At 45.3% G+C, this 14,023-nt stretch overlaps 1 protein-coding gene across 1 annotated transcript in view; it reads left to right on the top strand.

The window, feature by feature from the left end:
• LOC311117692 (atrial natriuretic peptide receptor 3-like) overlaps positions 1-14,023 on the top strand; it is a 44,352-nt gene that overhangs the window by 25,421 nt on the left and 4,908 nt on the right. The window contains exons 3-6 of the mRNA XM_084192621.1: positions 2,619-2,754; positions 5,005-5,099; positions 10,318-10,438; positions 11,122-11,206. Coding sequence (XP_084048747.1) covers positions 2,619-2,754; positions 5,005-5,099; positions 10,318-10,438; positions 11,122-11,206 — 437 coding nt within the window. The remainder of the gene's footprint in view (positions 1-2,618; positions 2,755-5,004; positions 5,100-10,317; positions 10,439-11,121; positions 11,207-14,023) is intronic.

The following is a 14,023-nucleotide window of genomic DNA, read 5'->3' as shown; positions in this document are numbered from 1 at the left end:
CTGTGGTCCCAGCTCTCTTCAGGTCATTGACCAGGTCCTGCCGTGTAGTTCTGGGCTGATCCCTCACCTTCCTCATGATCATTGATGCCCCACGAGGTGAGATCTTGCATGGAGCCCCAGACCGAGGGTGATTGACCGTCATCTTGAACTTCTTCCATTTTCTAATAATTGCGCCAACAGTTGTTGCCTTCTCACCAAGCTACTTGCCTATTGTCCTGTAGCCCATCCCAGCCTTGTGCAGGTCTACAATTTTATCCCTGATGTCCTTACACAGCTCTCTGGTCTTGGGCATTGTGGAGAGGTTGGAGTCTGTTTGATTGAGTGTGTCTTTTATACAGGTAACGAGTTCAAACAGGTGCAGTTAATACAGGTAATGAGTGGAGAACAGGAGGGCTTCTTAAAGAAAAACTAACAGGTCTGTGAGAGCCGGAATTCTTACTGGTTGGTAGGTGATCAAATACTTATGTATTGCAATAAAATGCAAATGAATTACTTAAAAATCATACAATTTGATTTTCTGGATTTTTGTTTTAGATTCCGTCTCTCACAGTTAAAGTGTACCTATGATAAAAATTACAGACCTCTACATGCTTTGTAAGTAGGACAACCTGCAAAATCGGCAGTGTATCAAATACTTGTTCTCCCCACTGTATATATTTTTTTGCATTTTAGCTAACCCTAACTCTTCTCCTAACGTTAACCTAATTATCCTAACCTGCTACATTAATTGTCCTAACCTGCTGCGTAAATTCTGCTTACCTGCTACGAAATGTCAGTTTCGACAAAAGCTGTATCCCTTCTAGACAAAACCGCCTTGGTGCCCCCCCAAAAAAACAATTTATCTTCCCCGCCAGGAAGGGCCGCAGCTTGAGTTCCAGAAAATAAATTATATATTGTAAAATAAATAAAAAAACCTGGTTATTAGCTATATCAGCCTGTTCCCTGCCGCTGTGGGGCTGAAGGTGAATGTAAATACACTGAGTTCCCCCTGAGCGGCATTCCTCTGCAGCGCACAGATTACTTCCTGTTTAGATTGGGCACTGGATAGATAGATAGAGAAGACATGGAGTCAATCACACTGGCAACTATTAGTGTCAGTCTCACAGTATCCACAGCTCTTATGGTGTCAACCATTAGTGTTAATTATCGGCAGCACGCAGATAATTGTCTAGCAATGAAGAGCATTGAAGAGAACGATCCTACCGAGAAGCGTTCAGTTCAGTGATGGTTGATTATTCATTTTTATAGAGGAAAGTGAAGACAGTAAAAGGGTGATGTCATTTTTTCGTTCGTTGTGCCGGCCAATGGGAAAGTTTTGAAGGAACGGTCTGAAAGGCGCGTTCATCCATGTTTGGTTGATCTTGATCATTACTGAAAGGCGCGTTCATCCATGTTTGGTTGATCTTGATCATTACTGAAAGGGAAGTGAAGACACATAGCTATAGTTGATTAAAGAGAACATTGTTTTCAGAAAACCGATTACTATGTTTGGAAAATGGAGGTGAGATTAACCTTGGTTCCTCCATGAATCATCCAGCTCAGAGTAGAGCTTGTTGATGTGACCTATTAGAACGCAGCATGCAGTTCTTCTACATTTGACATTTTAGTCATTTAGCAGACGCTCTTATCCAGAGCGACTTACAGTTAGTGAGTGCATACATTATTATAAAAAAATAAAAAATAAAAAATTCATACTGGCCCCCCGTGGGAATCGAACCCACAACCCTGGCGTTGCAAACGCCATGCTCTACCAACTGAGCTACATCCCTGCCGGCCATTCCCTCCCCTACCCTGGACGACGCCGCCCCCACCCCCATGGGTCACCCGGTCGCGGCCTGGATTCGAACCAGGATCTCTAGTGGCACAGCTAGCACTGCGATGCAGGACCACGCTATGAGAAGGGTATCACACAGTGGAATGGAAAACATTTCAATATCTTTGTTGGTTTCTTGTGAAAAACAAATATGAACCAAATTGTTTGTTTAGCAAGAGACTGTATGGGAAAGTAACTCATTATTTTTCTGGTACTTAGATTGTAAATTGCCCAGTGAAAAGAAAACCCTGACAGTGATTTTCTGTGGTGTATTATGACTGATATGCTAAACAGTGGGAAGTTTGTTTCCACAAACACAAAACAAAAGTCAGGCTAAAGTAGTTTCACATAATTGTCAGTGTTACTTTGTTATTGGCGTGGAAGATCATACAACTCTGCGATACTAGATATAAATACAGAATCATCATTCTGAGATATTACATTATGCATTGGAATTCAGTGTTTCCCCTACTATCACCAGACTGGGGTCGGGCTGCCATTCTGTTACCCCCCCCCCCTCCTCCCCCCTTTCTTCATTGTTGGCAGCTGCCTTGACAACCTGAGTAAAGAGGAAAGCATCTATCTAAGAGACTTTGCATTTGGGTCCAATGTTTTCTTCTCATTAATCACTCTAAAGTATTTGAAGGCCAGAGACAAACTGCAAGACAGTAATAGTATGAAAGGACTATCTGTGTCGGTTTCTTTTTTAAGTGATGAATCTGTCATTCATTCATTACTATCTTCATTAATTATTATTATGACTATTATTATTATTATAATCTTCCTGTCTGTTGTCCCCCTCCAGATCAACATGTTTGTGGAAGGGTTCCATGATGCATTGCTGCTGTACGCTCTGGCGCTGCACGAAGCCATCAGAAACGGCCTCACCAAGAAGGACGGAGCAGAGATCACATATCGCATGTGGAACAGAACATTTGAAGGTAAAAAAAAAAAAAAAACTCTTTGCTCCTTATTACATTTGAGTCCCAAATGGCACCCTATTCCAAATGGCACCCTATTCCAAATGGCACCCTATTCCAAATGGCACCCTATTCCAAATGGCACCCTATTCCAAATGGCACCCTATTCCCTACACAGTGATTCTGTCTGAGTGTAATATGGAGTGAGCAGCTAGTATCCCCAGCCCTGTTAACCAGAAAGTCATATCCCCAGCCCTGTGAACCAGAAAGTCATATCCCCAGACCTGTTAACCAGAAAGTCATATCCCCAGCCCTGTGAACCAGAAAGTCATATCCCCAGCCCTGTGAACCAGAAAGTCATATCCCCAGCCCTGTTAACCAGAAAGTCATATCCCCAGCCCTGTGAACCAGAAAGTCATATCCCCAGCCCTGTTAACCAGAAAGTCATATCCCCAGCCCTGTTAACTAGAAAGTCATATCCCCAGACCTGTTAACTAGAAAGTCATATCCCCAGCCCTGTTAACCAGAAAGTCATATCCCCAGCCCTGTTAACCAGAAAGTCATATCCCCAGACCTGTCATATCCCCAGCCCTGTTAACTAGAAAGTCATATCCCCAGCCCTGTGAACCAGAAAGTCATATCCCCAGCCCTGTTAACCAGAAAGTCATATCCCCAGACCTGTTAACCAGAAAGTCATATCCCCAGCCCTGTTAACCAGAAAGTCATATCCCCAGCCCTGTTAACTAGAAAGTCATATCCCCAGACCTGTGAACCAGAAAGTCATATCCCCAGCCCTGTGAACCAGAAAGTCATATCCCCAGCCCTGTGAACCAGAAAGTCATATCCCCAGACCTGTTAACCAGAAAGTCATATCCCCAGCCCTGTTAACCAGAAAGTCATATCCCCAGCCCTGTTAACTAGAAAGTCATATCCCCAGACCTGTTAACCAGAAAGTCATATCCCCAGCCCTGTGAACCAGAAAGTCATATCCCCAGCCCTGTGAACCAGAAAGTCATATCCCAGACCTGTTAACTAGAAAGTCATATCCCCAGCCCTGTTAACCAGAAAGTCATATCCCCAGCCCTGTTAACCAGAAAGTCATAGCCCCAGACCTGTTAACTAGAAAGTCATATCCCCAGCCCTGTTAACCAGAAAGTCATATCCCAGACCTGTTAACTAGAAAGTCATATCCCCAGCCCTGTTAACCAGAAAGTCATATCCCCAGCCCTGTTAACCAGAAAGTCATATCCCCAGCCCTGTTAACTAGAAAGTCATATCCCCAGCCCTGTTAACCAGAAAGTCATATCCCCAGCCCTGTTAACCAGAAAGTCATATCCCCAGACCTGTCATATCCCCAGCCCTGTTAACTAGAAAGTCATATCCCCAGCCCTGTGAACCAGAAAGTCATATCCCCAGACCTGTCATATCCCCAGCCCTGTTAACTAGAAAGTCATATCCCCAGCCCTGTGAACCAGAAAGTCATATCCCCAGACCTGTTAACCAGAAAGTCATATCCCCAGCCCTGTTAACCAGAAAGTCATATCCCCAGCCCTGTTAACTAGAAAGTCATATCCCCAGACCTGTTAACCAGAAAGTCATATCCCCAGCCCTGTGAACCAGAAAGTCATATCCCAAGCCCTGTGAACCAGAAAGTCATATCCCAGACCTGTTAACTAGAAAGTCATATCCCCAGCCCTGTTAACCAGAAAGTCATATCCCCAGCCCTGTTAACTAGAAAGTCATATCCCCAGACCTGTTAACCAGAAAGTCATATCCCCAGACCTGTCATATCCCCAGACCTGTCATATCCCCAGACCTGTCATATCCCCAGACTACAATTAAAGTGCTGTCTAATAGGAGGGAGATGAGTCAGAGTCAACACTGAGTACAGAACTCTTTCATCTGCAATGATTAGAGTCCAGTTACAGAGCACATGTACCCTGGCCATGCCACATTGCCAGCTCTTAAATAACAATGTTTTGTTCAATAGGAATCGTCAAGAACAGGGTCATATTTTCTTGTTAAAATAAATAATATTTTTTAAATGCCAAATATTTGGGAACACAGGCGCAGGGATGAAATTAAAATTGTTGGAGTGCCTGCCAACACAAATGGTGGGAGGAGAGATGGGATTTCCTGTTATGTCGGCCGGGGGACGGAATTCCTCTACTCTGCTCTCCGCTCTCTGTTTTCCTTGGAATGTTGGGCTCTTGTAGCTAATTATTTCTGCCATTCTTTGCATGCCGCTGGTCCTCTGGTTGCTGGGGCTAGGCATCGCAGGCCAGGTGTCTATGGACTTCAACGGGGACAGATACGGAGACTTCTCTGTGATGAGCATGACCAACACAGAGGCGGGCACCTATGAGGTAAGAACAGAACAGGGCCTCAAGCTAATCCTAACCCTCCTGCATGGCCCTTGATCAGGGCCCTTATTCGTATAGCGTCTCAGACAAGGAGTGCTGATCTAGGATCAGGTCCCGCTTATTAATAATAATCTAAAAAAGCAAACTGAACCTATAGCACTCCTTCTCTACACCTATGATATAAGAAAAGAACAGATAACTTCATCCTGTAACCTTCTGCATCTCCAGTCATCAGATGGGTTTGTTAGATGGCTTAAATCTTTCACAGTGGACCGATAAAACCATATAATGCCATTTGGCTTTGTCAAATGACCCCTTATAGATTCTCTTCATAAAGGACTGTACATTGAAAAACAATGTAACTGGGAATCAAAATGGCGTGCCCCTACTCCAATATTTAACAACAATGATTTGCAATCTGGAGGGCGGCCTTTTGCGTCCCCCAATGTTCCAAATGTGGAATCCGTACCCTTGTCAATATCATGGATGGTAATGGTTTGAAAAGAATTCCAAGATTTTACATTTACATTTAGATTTGAAAGACACATACACATGACCAGGCAACTCCTTTTTTCTATATTTACAACTTAGGTCAGCTATGCTAGCCTGTGGAGTCCCTTGGGAAACCCAACTACTGAACCATCCGATGATGGAATTTATGAAACAATTATCTGGGCTCCCAAAAGGACCGATCTCCATAGTATACAGTGAGGGGAAAAAAGTATTTGATCCCCTGCTGATTTTGTACGTTTGCCCACTGACAAAGAAATGATCAGTCTATCATTTTAATGGTAGGTTTATTTGAACAGTGAGAGACAGAATAACAACAAAAAAATCCAGAAAAACGCATGTCAAAAATGTTATAAATTGATTTGCATTTTAATGAGGGAAATAAGTATTTGACCCCCTCTCAATCAGAAAGATTTCTGGCTCCCAGGTGTCTTTTATACAGGTAACGAGCTGAGATTAGGAGCACACGCTTAAAGGGAGTGCTCCTAATCTCAGTTTGTTACCTGTATAAAAGACACCTGTCCACAGAAGCAATCAATCAATCAGATTCAAAACTCTCCACCATGGCCAAGGCCAAAGAGCTCTCCAAGGATGTCAGGGACAAGATTGTAGACCTACACAAGGCTGGAATGGGCTACAAGACCATCGCTAAGCAGCTTGGTGAGAAGGTGACAACAGTTGGTGCGATTATTCGCAAATGGAAGAAACACAAAATAACTGTCAATCTCCATCGGCCTGGGGCTCCATGCAAGATCTCACCTCGTGGAGTTGCAATGATCATGGAACGGTGAGGAATCAGCCCAGAACTACACAGGAGGATCTTGTCAATGATCTCAAGGCAGCTGGGACCATAGTCACCAAGAAAACAATTGGTAGCACACTACGCCGTGAAGGACTGAAATCCTGCAGCGCCCGCAAGGTCCCCCTGCTCAAGAAAGCACATATACATGCCCGTCTGAAGTTTGCCAATGAACATCTGAATGATTCAGAGGAGAACTGGGTGAAAGTGTTGTGGTCAGATGAGACCAACATCAAGCTCTTTGGCATCAACTCAACTCGCCGTGTTTGGAGGAGGAGGAATGCTGCCTATGACCCCAATAACACCATCCCCACCGTAAAACATGGAGGTGGAAACATTATGCTTTGGGGGTGTTTTTCTGCTAAGGGGAAAGGACAACTTCACTGCATCAAAGGGACGATGGACGGGGCCATGTACCGTCAAATCTTGGGTGAGAACCTCCTTCCCTCAGCCAGGGCATTGAAAATGGGTCGTGGATGGGTATTCCAGCATGACAATGACCCAAAACACACGGCCAAGGCAACAAAGGAGTGGCTCAAGAAGAAGCACATTAAGGTCCTGGAGTGGCCTAGCCAGTCTCCAGACCTTAATCCCATAGAAAATCTGTGGAGTTAGCTGAAGGTTCGAGTTGCCAAACGTCAGCCTCGAAACCTTAAAGACTTGGAGAAGATCTGCAAAGAGGAGTGGGACAAAATCCCTCCTGAGATGTGTGCAAACCTGGTGGCCAACTACAAGAAACGTCTGACCTCTGTGATTGCCAACAAGGGTTTTGCCACCAAGTACTAAGTCATGTTTTGCAGAGGGGTCAAATACTTATTTCCCTTATTAAAATGCAAATCAATTTATAAAATTTTTGACATGCATTTTTCTGGATTTTGTTGTTGTTATTCTGTCTCTCCCTGTACAAATAAACCTACCATTAAAATGATAGACTGATCATTTCTTTGTCAGTGGGCAAACGTACAAAATCAGCAGGGGATCAAATACTTTTTTCCCTCACTGTATAAACAACTTTTGTAAAGCTCATATTCTGAGCTAGTCATTAAAAAGTATGGTCTACAGATCTAAGTGAATCTGAACAACCCTGTAGCCCTTTCCTGCAGTCTATGCCCAAAAGCGCCCTCTTTGGCCTCATGGGTGGAATGTTATTAATGTTTTTAATAATTTCATAATTAATAAAGATACTTTTTAAATAACTTGACAGTGTTTCTATGTCCAACAGTTTTGTTATATTTCAGTCTTCTGTGATGTGTATATAAAGTGTAATATAGGGATATAAACTCAAAATTGAATACATTTCAACTCTATATCTGACATGGTACAGGTGTCTTCTTTTTTCTAAGCCCATATCCATGTGTGTGATGTATACTTTTGTTTCAAAGTAGATTTGTTTAAGACTACCAAGAAACACTGTGTGTGACCCTGATTTAGCCCACTGCAGTAAAAGGTTAATTAGAACAGAATATGGAAAAATATGACTTTGGCATCTCGTAATCCGAACCATCAATTTATACATTTGAAGTTTGTTCACAGACCGTATGGGAGGTTGGGGGAATGGGATGGGATGGGAGGTTGGGGGAATGGGATGGGACGTTGGGGGAATGGGATGGGATGGGAGGTTGGGGGAATGGGATGGGATGGGAGGTTGGGGGAATGGGATGGGATGTTGGGGGAATGGGATGGGATGGGAGGTTGGGGGAATGGGATGGGATGGGATGGGAGGTTGGGGGAATGGGATGGGATGGGATGGGAGGTTGGGGGAATGGGATGGGATGGGAGGTTGGGGGAATGGGATGGGATGGGATGGGAGGTTGGGGGAATGGGATGGGATGGGAGGTTGGGGGAATGGGATGGGACGTTGGGGGAATGGGATGGGATGGGAGGTTGGGGGAATGGGATGGGATGGGATGGGAGGTTGGGGGAATGGGATGGGATGGGATGGGAGGTTGGGGGAATGGGATGGGAGGTTGGGGGAATGGGAAGGGATGTTGAGGGAATGGGATGGGATGTTGGAGGAATGGGATGGGACGTTGGAAGAATGGGATGGGAGGTTGGGGGAATGGGATGGGAGGTTGGGGGAATGGGATGGGACTTTGGAGGACCTGAGCCCTAGGACCATGCCTCAGGACTACCTGGCCTGATGACTCCTGGCTGTCCCCAGTCCACCTGGTTGTGCTGCTGCTCCAGTTTCCACTCTTCTGCCTGCGGCTATGGAACCCTGACCTGTTCACCGGACGTGCTATCTTGTCCCAGACCTTCTGTTTTCAACTCTCTCTCTCTACCGCACCTGCAATTTCAACCTCTAAATGCCCGGCTATGAAAAGCCAAGTGACATTTACTCCTGATGTACTGACCTGTTGCAACCTCTACAACCACTGTGATTATTATTTGACCCTGCTGGTTATCTATGAACGTTTGAACATCTTGGAGAAAAAGATGGCCTTAATGGCCATGTACTGTTATAATCTCCACCCGGCACAGCCAGAAGGGGACTGGCCACCCCTCAGAGCCTGGTTCCTCTCTAGGTTTCTTCCTAAGTTTCTGGCTTTCTAGGGAGTTTTTCCCTAGCCACCATGCTTCTACATCTGCATTGCTTGCGGTTTGGGGTTTTAGGCTGGGTTTTCTGTATAGCACTTTGTGACATCTGCTGATGTAAAAAGGGCTTTATAAATGAATTTGATTGATTGATTGATTGATTGGATGGGATGTTGGAGGGATGGGAGGTTGGTGGAATGGGATGGGAGGTTGGAGGAATGGGATGGGAGGTTGAAGGAATGGGATGGGACGTTGGGGGAATGGGATGGGATGTTGGGGAAATGGGACATTGGGGGAATGGGATGGGACTTTGGGAGAATGGGATGGGAGGTTGGGGGAATGAGACGTTGGGGGAATGGGATGGGATGTTGGGGGAATGGAACGTTGGGGGAATGGGATGGGATTTTGGGAGAATGGGATGGGAGGTTGGGGGAATGGGATGGGACGTTGGAGGAATGGGATGGGAGGTTGGAGGAATGGGATGGGATGTTGGGGAAATGGGACATTGGGGGAATGGGATGGGACTTTGGGAGAATGGGATGGGAGGTTGGGGGAATGAGACGTTGGTTGGGGGAATGAGACGTTGGGGGAATGGGATGGGATGTTGGGGGAATGGAACGTTGGGGGAATGGGATGGGATTTTGGGAGAATGGGATGGGAGGTTGGGGGAATGGGATGGGACGTTGGAGGAATGGGATGGGAGGTTGGAGGAATGGGATGGGATGTTGGGGGAATGGGACATTGGGGGAATGGGATGGGAGGTTGGGGGAATGGGATGGGAGGTTGGGGGAATGGGATGGGAGGTTGGAGGAATGGGATGGGAGGTTGGAGGAATAGGATGGGAGGTTAGGGGAATGGGATGGGATGGGAGGTTGGAGGGATGGGATGGGAGGTTAGGGGAATGGGATGGGATGGGAGGTTGGAGGGATGGGAGGTTGGGGGAATGGGATGGGAGGTTGGAGGAATGGTTTGGATGCTGGAGGGATGGGATGTTGGAGGAATGGGATGGGAGGTTGGGGGAATGGGATGGGAGGTTGGGGGAATGGGATGGGATGGGAGGTTGGGGGAATGGGATGGGGGTTGGGGGAATGGGATGGGAGGTTGGGGGAATGGGATGGGGGTTGGGGGTGGAGGCTCACTTCTTTTAGTTTATTTTCCTTTGCATACTGGTTGTATTGTTACTTTTTGATTCTGTAATATGATCTTAATGATCAATACTTTATATTTATGGACCTTTTTTAAAAATGTTTTTTCTTTTTGAGTGACAGCCAACAGGAAAATGTTAACGGAGTATGAGATTGTATGAGTTTGATTGAGGTTGACTGTTCTTGTTTCAGAGGTGTGTAGCTAATTACTTTGGTGTCTGTGTGTTTTCAGACTGTGTGTAACTACTTTGGTGTGAACGAGAGTTTCCAGATGCTTCCGGTGTTCAACCCGGAACACTTCACCCTGAGAGGACGGCACAGAGTGCACCACGCAGACCTGCCAGACACATCATGTAAATGACCTCTACAGCTTCTCTCTCTGTCTACACACATCAAGCCATGAGATTGAAACACCCATTGTTTTGTCTCAGATGTTTTATGTAGAGGTTCAGTGCTTGACGTGGGACTGAAATAGGTGCCGGTACTGTTTATATTCAGGTGCAGGAGCTCTACAATACTTTAGAGCTAATAAAACAAGCCTGCATGTATTCAGCTCAAGCCTGCAGGTATTCAGCTCAAGCCTGCAGGTATTCAGCTCAAGCCTGCAGGTATTCAGCTCAAGCCTAAAGGTATTCAGCTCAAGCCTAAAGGTATTCAGCTCAAGCCTAAAGTTATTCAGCTCAAGCCTGCAGGTATTCAGCTCAAGCATGCAGGTATTCAGCTCAAGCCTGCAGGTATTCAGCTCAAGCCTGCAGGTATTCAGCTCAAGCCTAAAGGTATTCAGCTCAAGCCTGCAGGTATTCAGCTCAAGCCTAAAGGTATTCAGCTCAAGCCTAAAGTTATTCAGCTCAAGCCTGCAGGTATTCAGCTCAAGCATGCAGGTATTCAGCTCAAGCATGCAGGTATTTGTCTGATGTCGTCCCCTAAGGGCAAACCCCACCCATCTGGCCAATCAAGTTAAAGAATAGTGTAACACAGATGTGTAGCTGAGGTGCTGTTAGCCTAACTAATAGCCTCCCCCTTCCTCTCCAAGCAGGTGGACTAGGAGTATCTGCTGTTACTGGGATCATAGTGGGAGCCCTGCTGGGGACAGCACTGCTCATGGCCTTCTACTTCATCAGGTAAGACAGAACTAATCTATAGGAAAAGCATAACGACTGACAGATATATGGGGAATACAGACATGACAGCTATAGGAATACAGACATGACAGCTATAGGGGGAATACAGACATGACAGCTATAGGGGGAATACAGACATGACAGCTATAGGAATACAGACATGACAGCTATAGGGGGAATACAGACATGACAGCTATAGGGGGAATACAGACATGACAGCTATAGGGGGAATACAGACATGACAGCTATAGGGGGAATACAGACATGACAGCTATAGGAATACAGACATGACAGCTATAGGGGGAATACAGACATGACAGCTATAGGAGGAATACAGACATGACAGCTATAGGGGGAATACAGACATGACAGCTATAGGAATACAGACATGACAGCTATAGGGGGAATACAGACATGACAGCTATAGGAGGAATACAGACATGACAGCTATAGGGGGAATACAGACATGACAGCTATAGGAATACAGACATGACAGCTATAGGGGGAATACAGACATGACAGCTATAGGGGGAATACAGACATGACAGCTATAGGAGGAATACAGACATGACAGCTATAGGGGGAATACATACATGACAGCTATAGGAATACAGACATGACAGCTATAGGGGGAATACAGACATGACAGCTATAGGAGGAATACAGACATGACAGCTATAGGGGGAATACAGACATGACAGCTATAGGAGGAATACAGACATGACAGCTATAGGGGGAATACAGACATGACAGCTATAGGGGGAATACAGACATGACAGCTATAGGAGGAATACAGACATGACAGCTATAGGGGGAATACAGACATGACAGCTATAGGGGGAATACAGACATGACAGCTATAGGGGGAATACAGACATGACAGCAATAGGGGGAATACAGACATGACAGCTATAGGGGGAATACAGACATGACAGCTATAGGGGGAATACATACATGACAGCTATAGGAATACAGACATGACAGCTATAGGGGGAATACAGACATGACAGCTATAGGGGGAATACAGGCATGACAGCTATAGGGGGAATACAGGCATGACAGCTATAGGGGGAATACAGGCATGACAGCTATAGGAGGAATACAGACATGACAGCTATAGGAGGAATACAGACATGACAGCTATAGGAATACAGACATGACAGCTATAAGGGGAATACAGACATGACAGCTATAGGGGGAATACAGACATGACAGCTATAGGGGGAATACAGACATGACAGCTATAGGGGGAATACAGACATGACAGCTATAGGGGGAATACAGACATGATAGCTATAGGGGGAATACAGCCATGACAGCTATAGGAGGAATACAGACATGACAGCTATAGGGGGAATACAGACATGATAGCTATAGGGGGAATACAGCCATGACAGCTATAGGGGGAATACAGACATGACAGCTATAGGAATACACACATGACAGCTATACGAATACAGACATGACAGCTATAGGGGGAATACAGACATGACAGCTATAGGGGGAATACAGACATGACAGCTATAGGGGGAATACAGCCATGACAGCTATAGGAGGAATACAGACATGACAGCTATAGGAATACAGACATGACAGCTATAGGAATACAGACATGACAGCTATAGGAGGAATACAGACATGACAGCTATAGGGGGAATACAGACATGACAGCTATAGGGGGAATACAGACATGACAGCTATAGGAGGAATACAGACATGACAGCTATAGGGGGAATACAGACATGACAGCTATAGGAGGAATACAGCCATGACAGCTATAGGAGGAATACAGACATGACAGCTATAGGAATACAGACATGACAGCTATAGGAATACAGACATGACAGCTATAGGGGGAATACAGACATGACAGCTATAGGAATACAGACATGACAGCTATAGGAGGAATACAGACATGACAGCTATAGGAGGAATACAGACATGACAGCTATAGGGGGAATACAGACATGACAGCTATAGGGGGAATACAGACATGACAGCTATAGGGGGAATACAGACATGACAGCTATAGGGGGAATACAGACATGACAGCTATATGGGGAATACAGACATGACAGCTATAGGAATACAGACATGACAGCTATAGGAATACAGACATGACAGCTATAGGAGGAATACAGACATGACAGCTATAGGGGGAATACAGACATGACAGCTATAGGAGGAATACAGACATGACAGCTATAGGAATACAGCCATGACAGCTATAGGAGGAATACAGACATGACAGCTATAGGAATACAGACATGACAGCTATAGGAATACAGACATGACAGCTATAGGGGGAATACAGACATGACAGCTATAGGAATACAGACATGACAGCTATAGGAGGAATACAGACATGACAGCTATAGGAGGAATACAGACATGACAGCTATAGGGGGAATACAGACATGACAGCTATAGGAATACAGACATGACAGCTATAGGAATACAGACATGACAGCTATAGGGGGAATACAGACATGACAGCTATAGGAATACAGACATGACAGCTATAGGGGGAATACAGACATGACAGCTATAGGAGGAATACAGACATGACAGCTATAGGAGGAATACAGACATGACAGCTATAGGGGGAATACAGACATGACAGCTATAGGAATACAGACATGACAGCTATAGGAGGAATACAGACATGACAGCTATAGGGGGAATACAGACATGACAGCTATAGGAGGAATACAGACATGACAGCTATAGGGGGAATACAGACATGACAGCTATAGGGGGAATAGAGACATGACAGCTATAGGAGGAATACAGACATGACAGCTATAGGGGGAATAC

This window comes from Coregonus lavaretus (assembly GCF_964263955.1).
Source record: "Coregonus lavaretus genome assembly, contig: HAP1_SCAFFOLD_512, whole genome shotgun sequence".
NCBI lineage: Eukaryota > Metazoa > Chordata > Actinopteri > Salmoniformes > Salmonidae > Coregonus > Coregonus lavaretus.
This window is presented reverse-complemented; position numbering and strand designations above follow the sequence as displayed.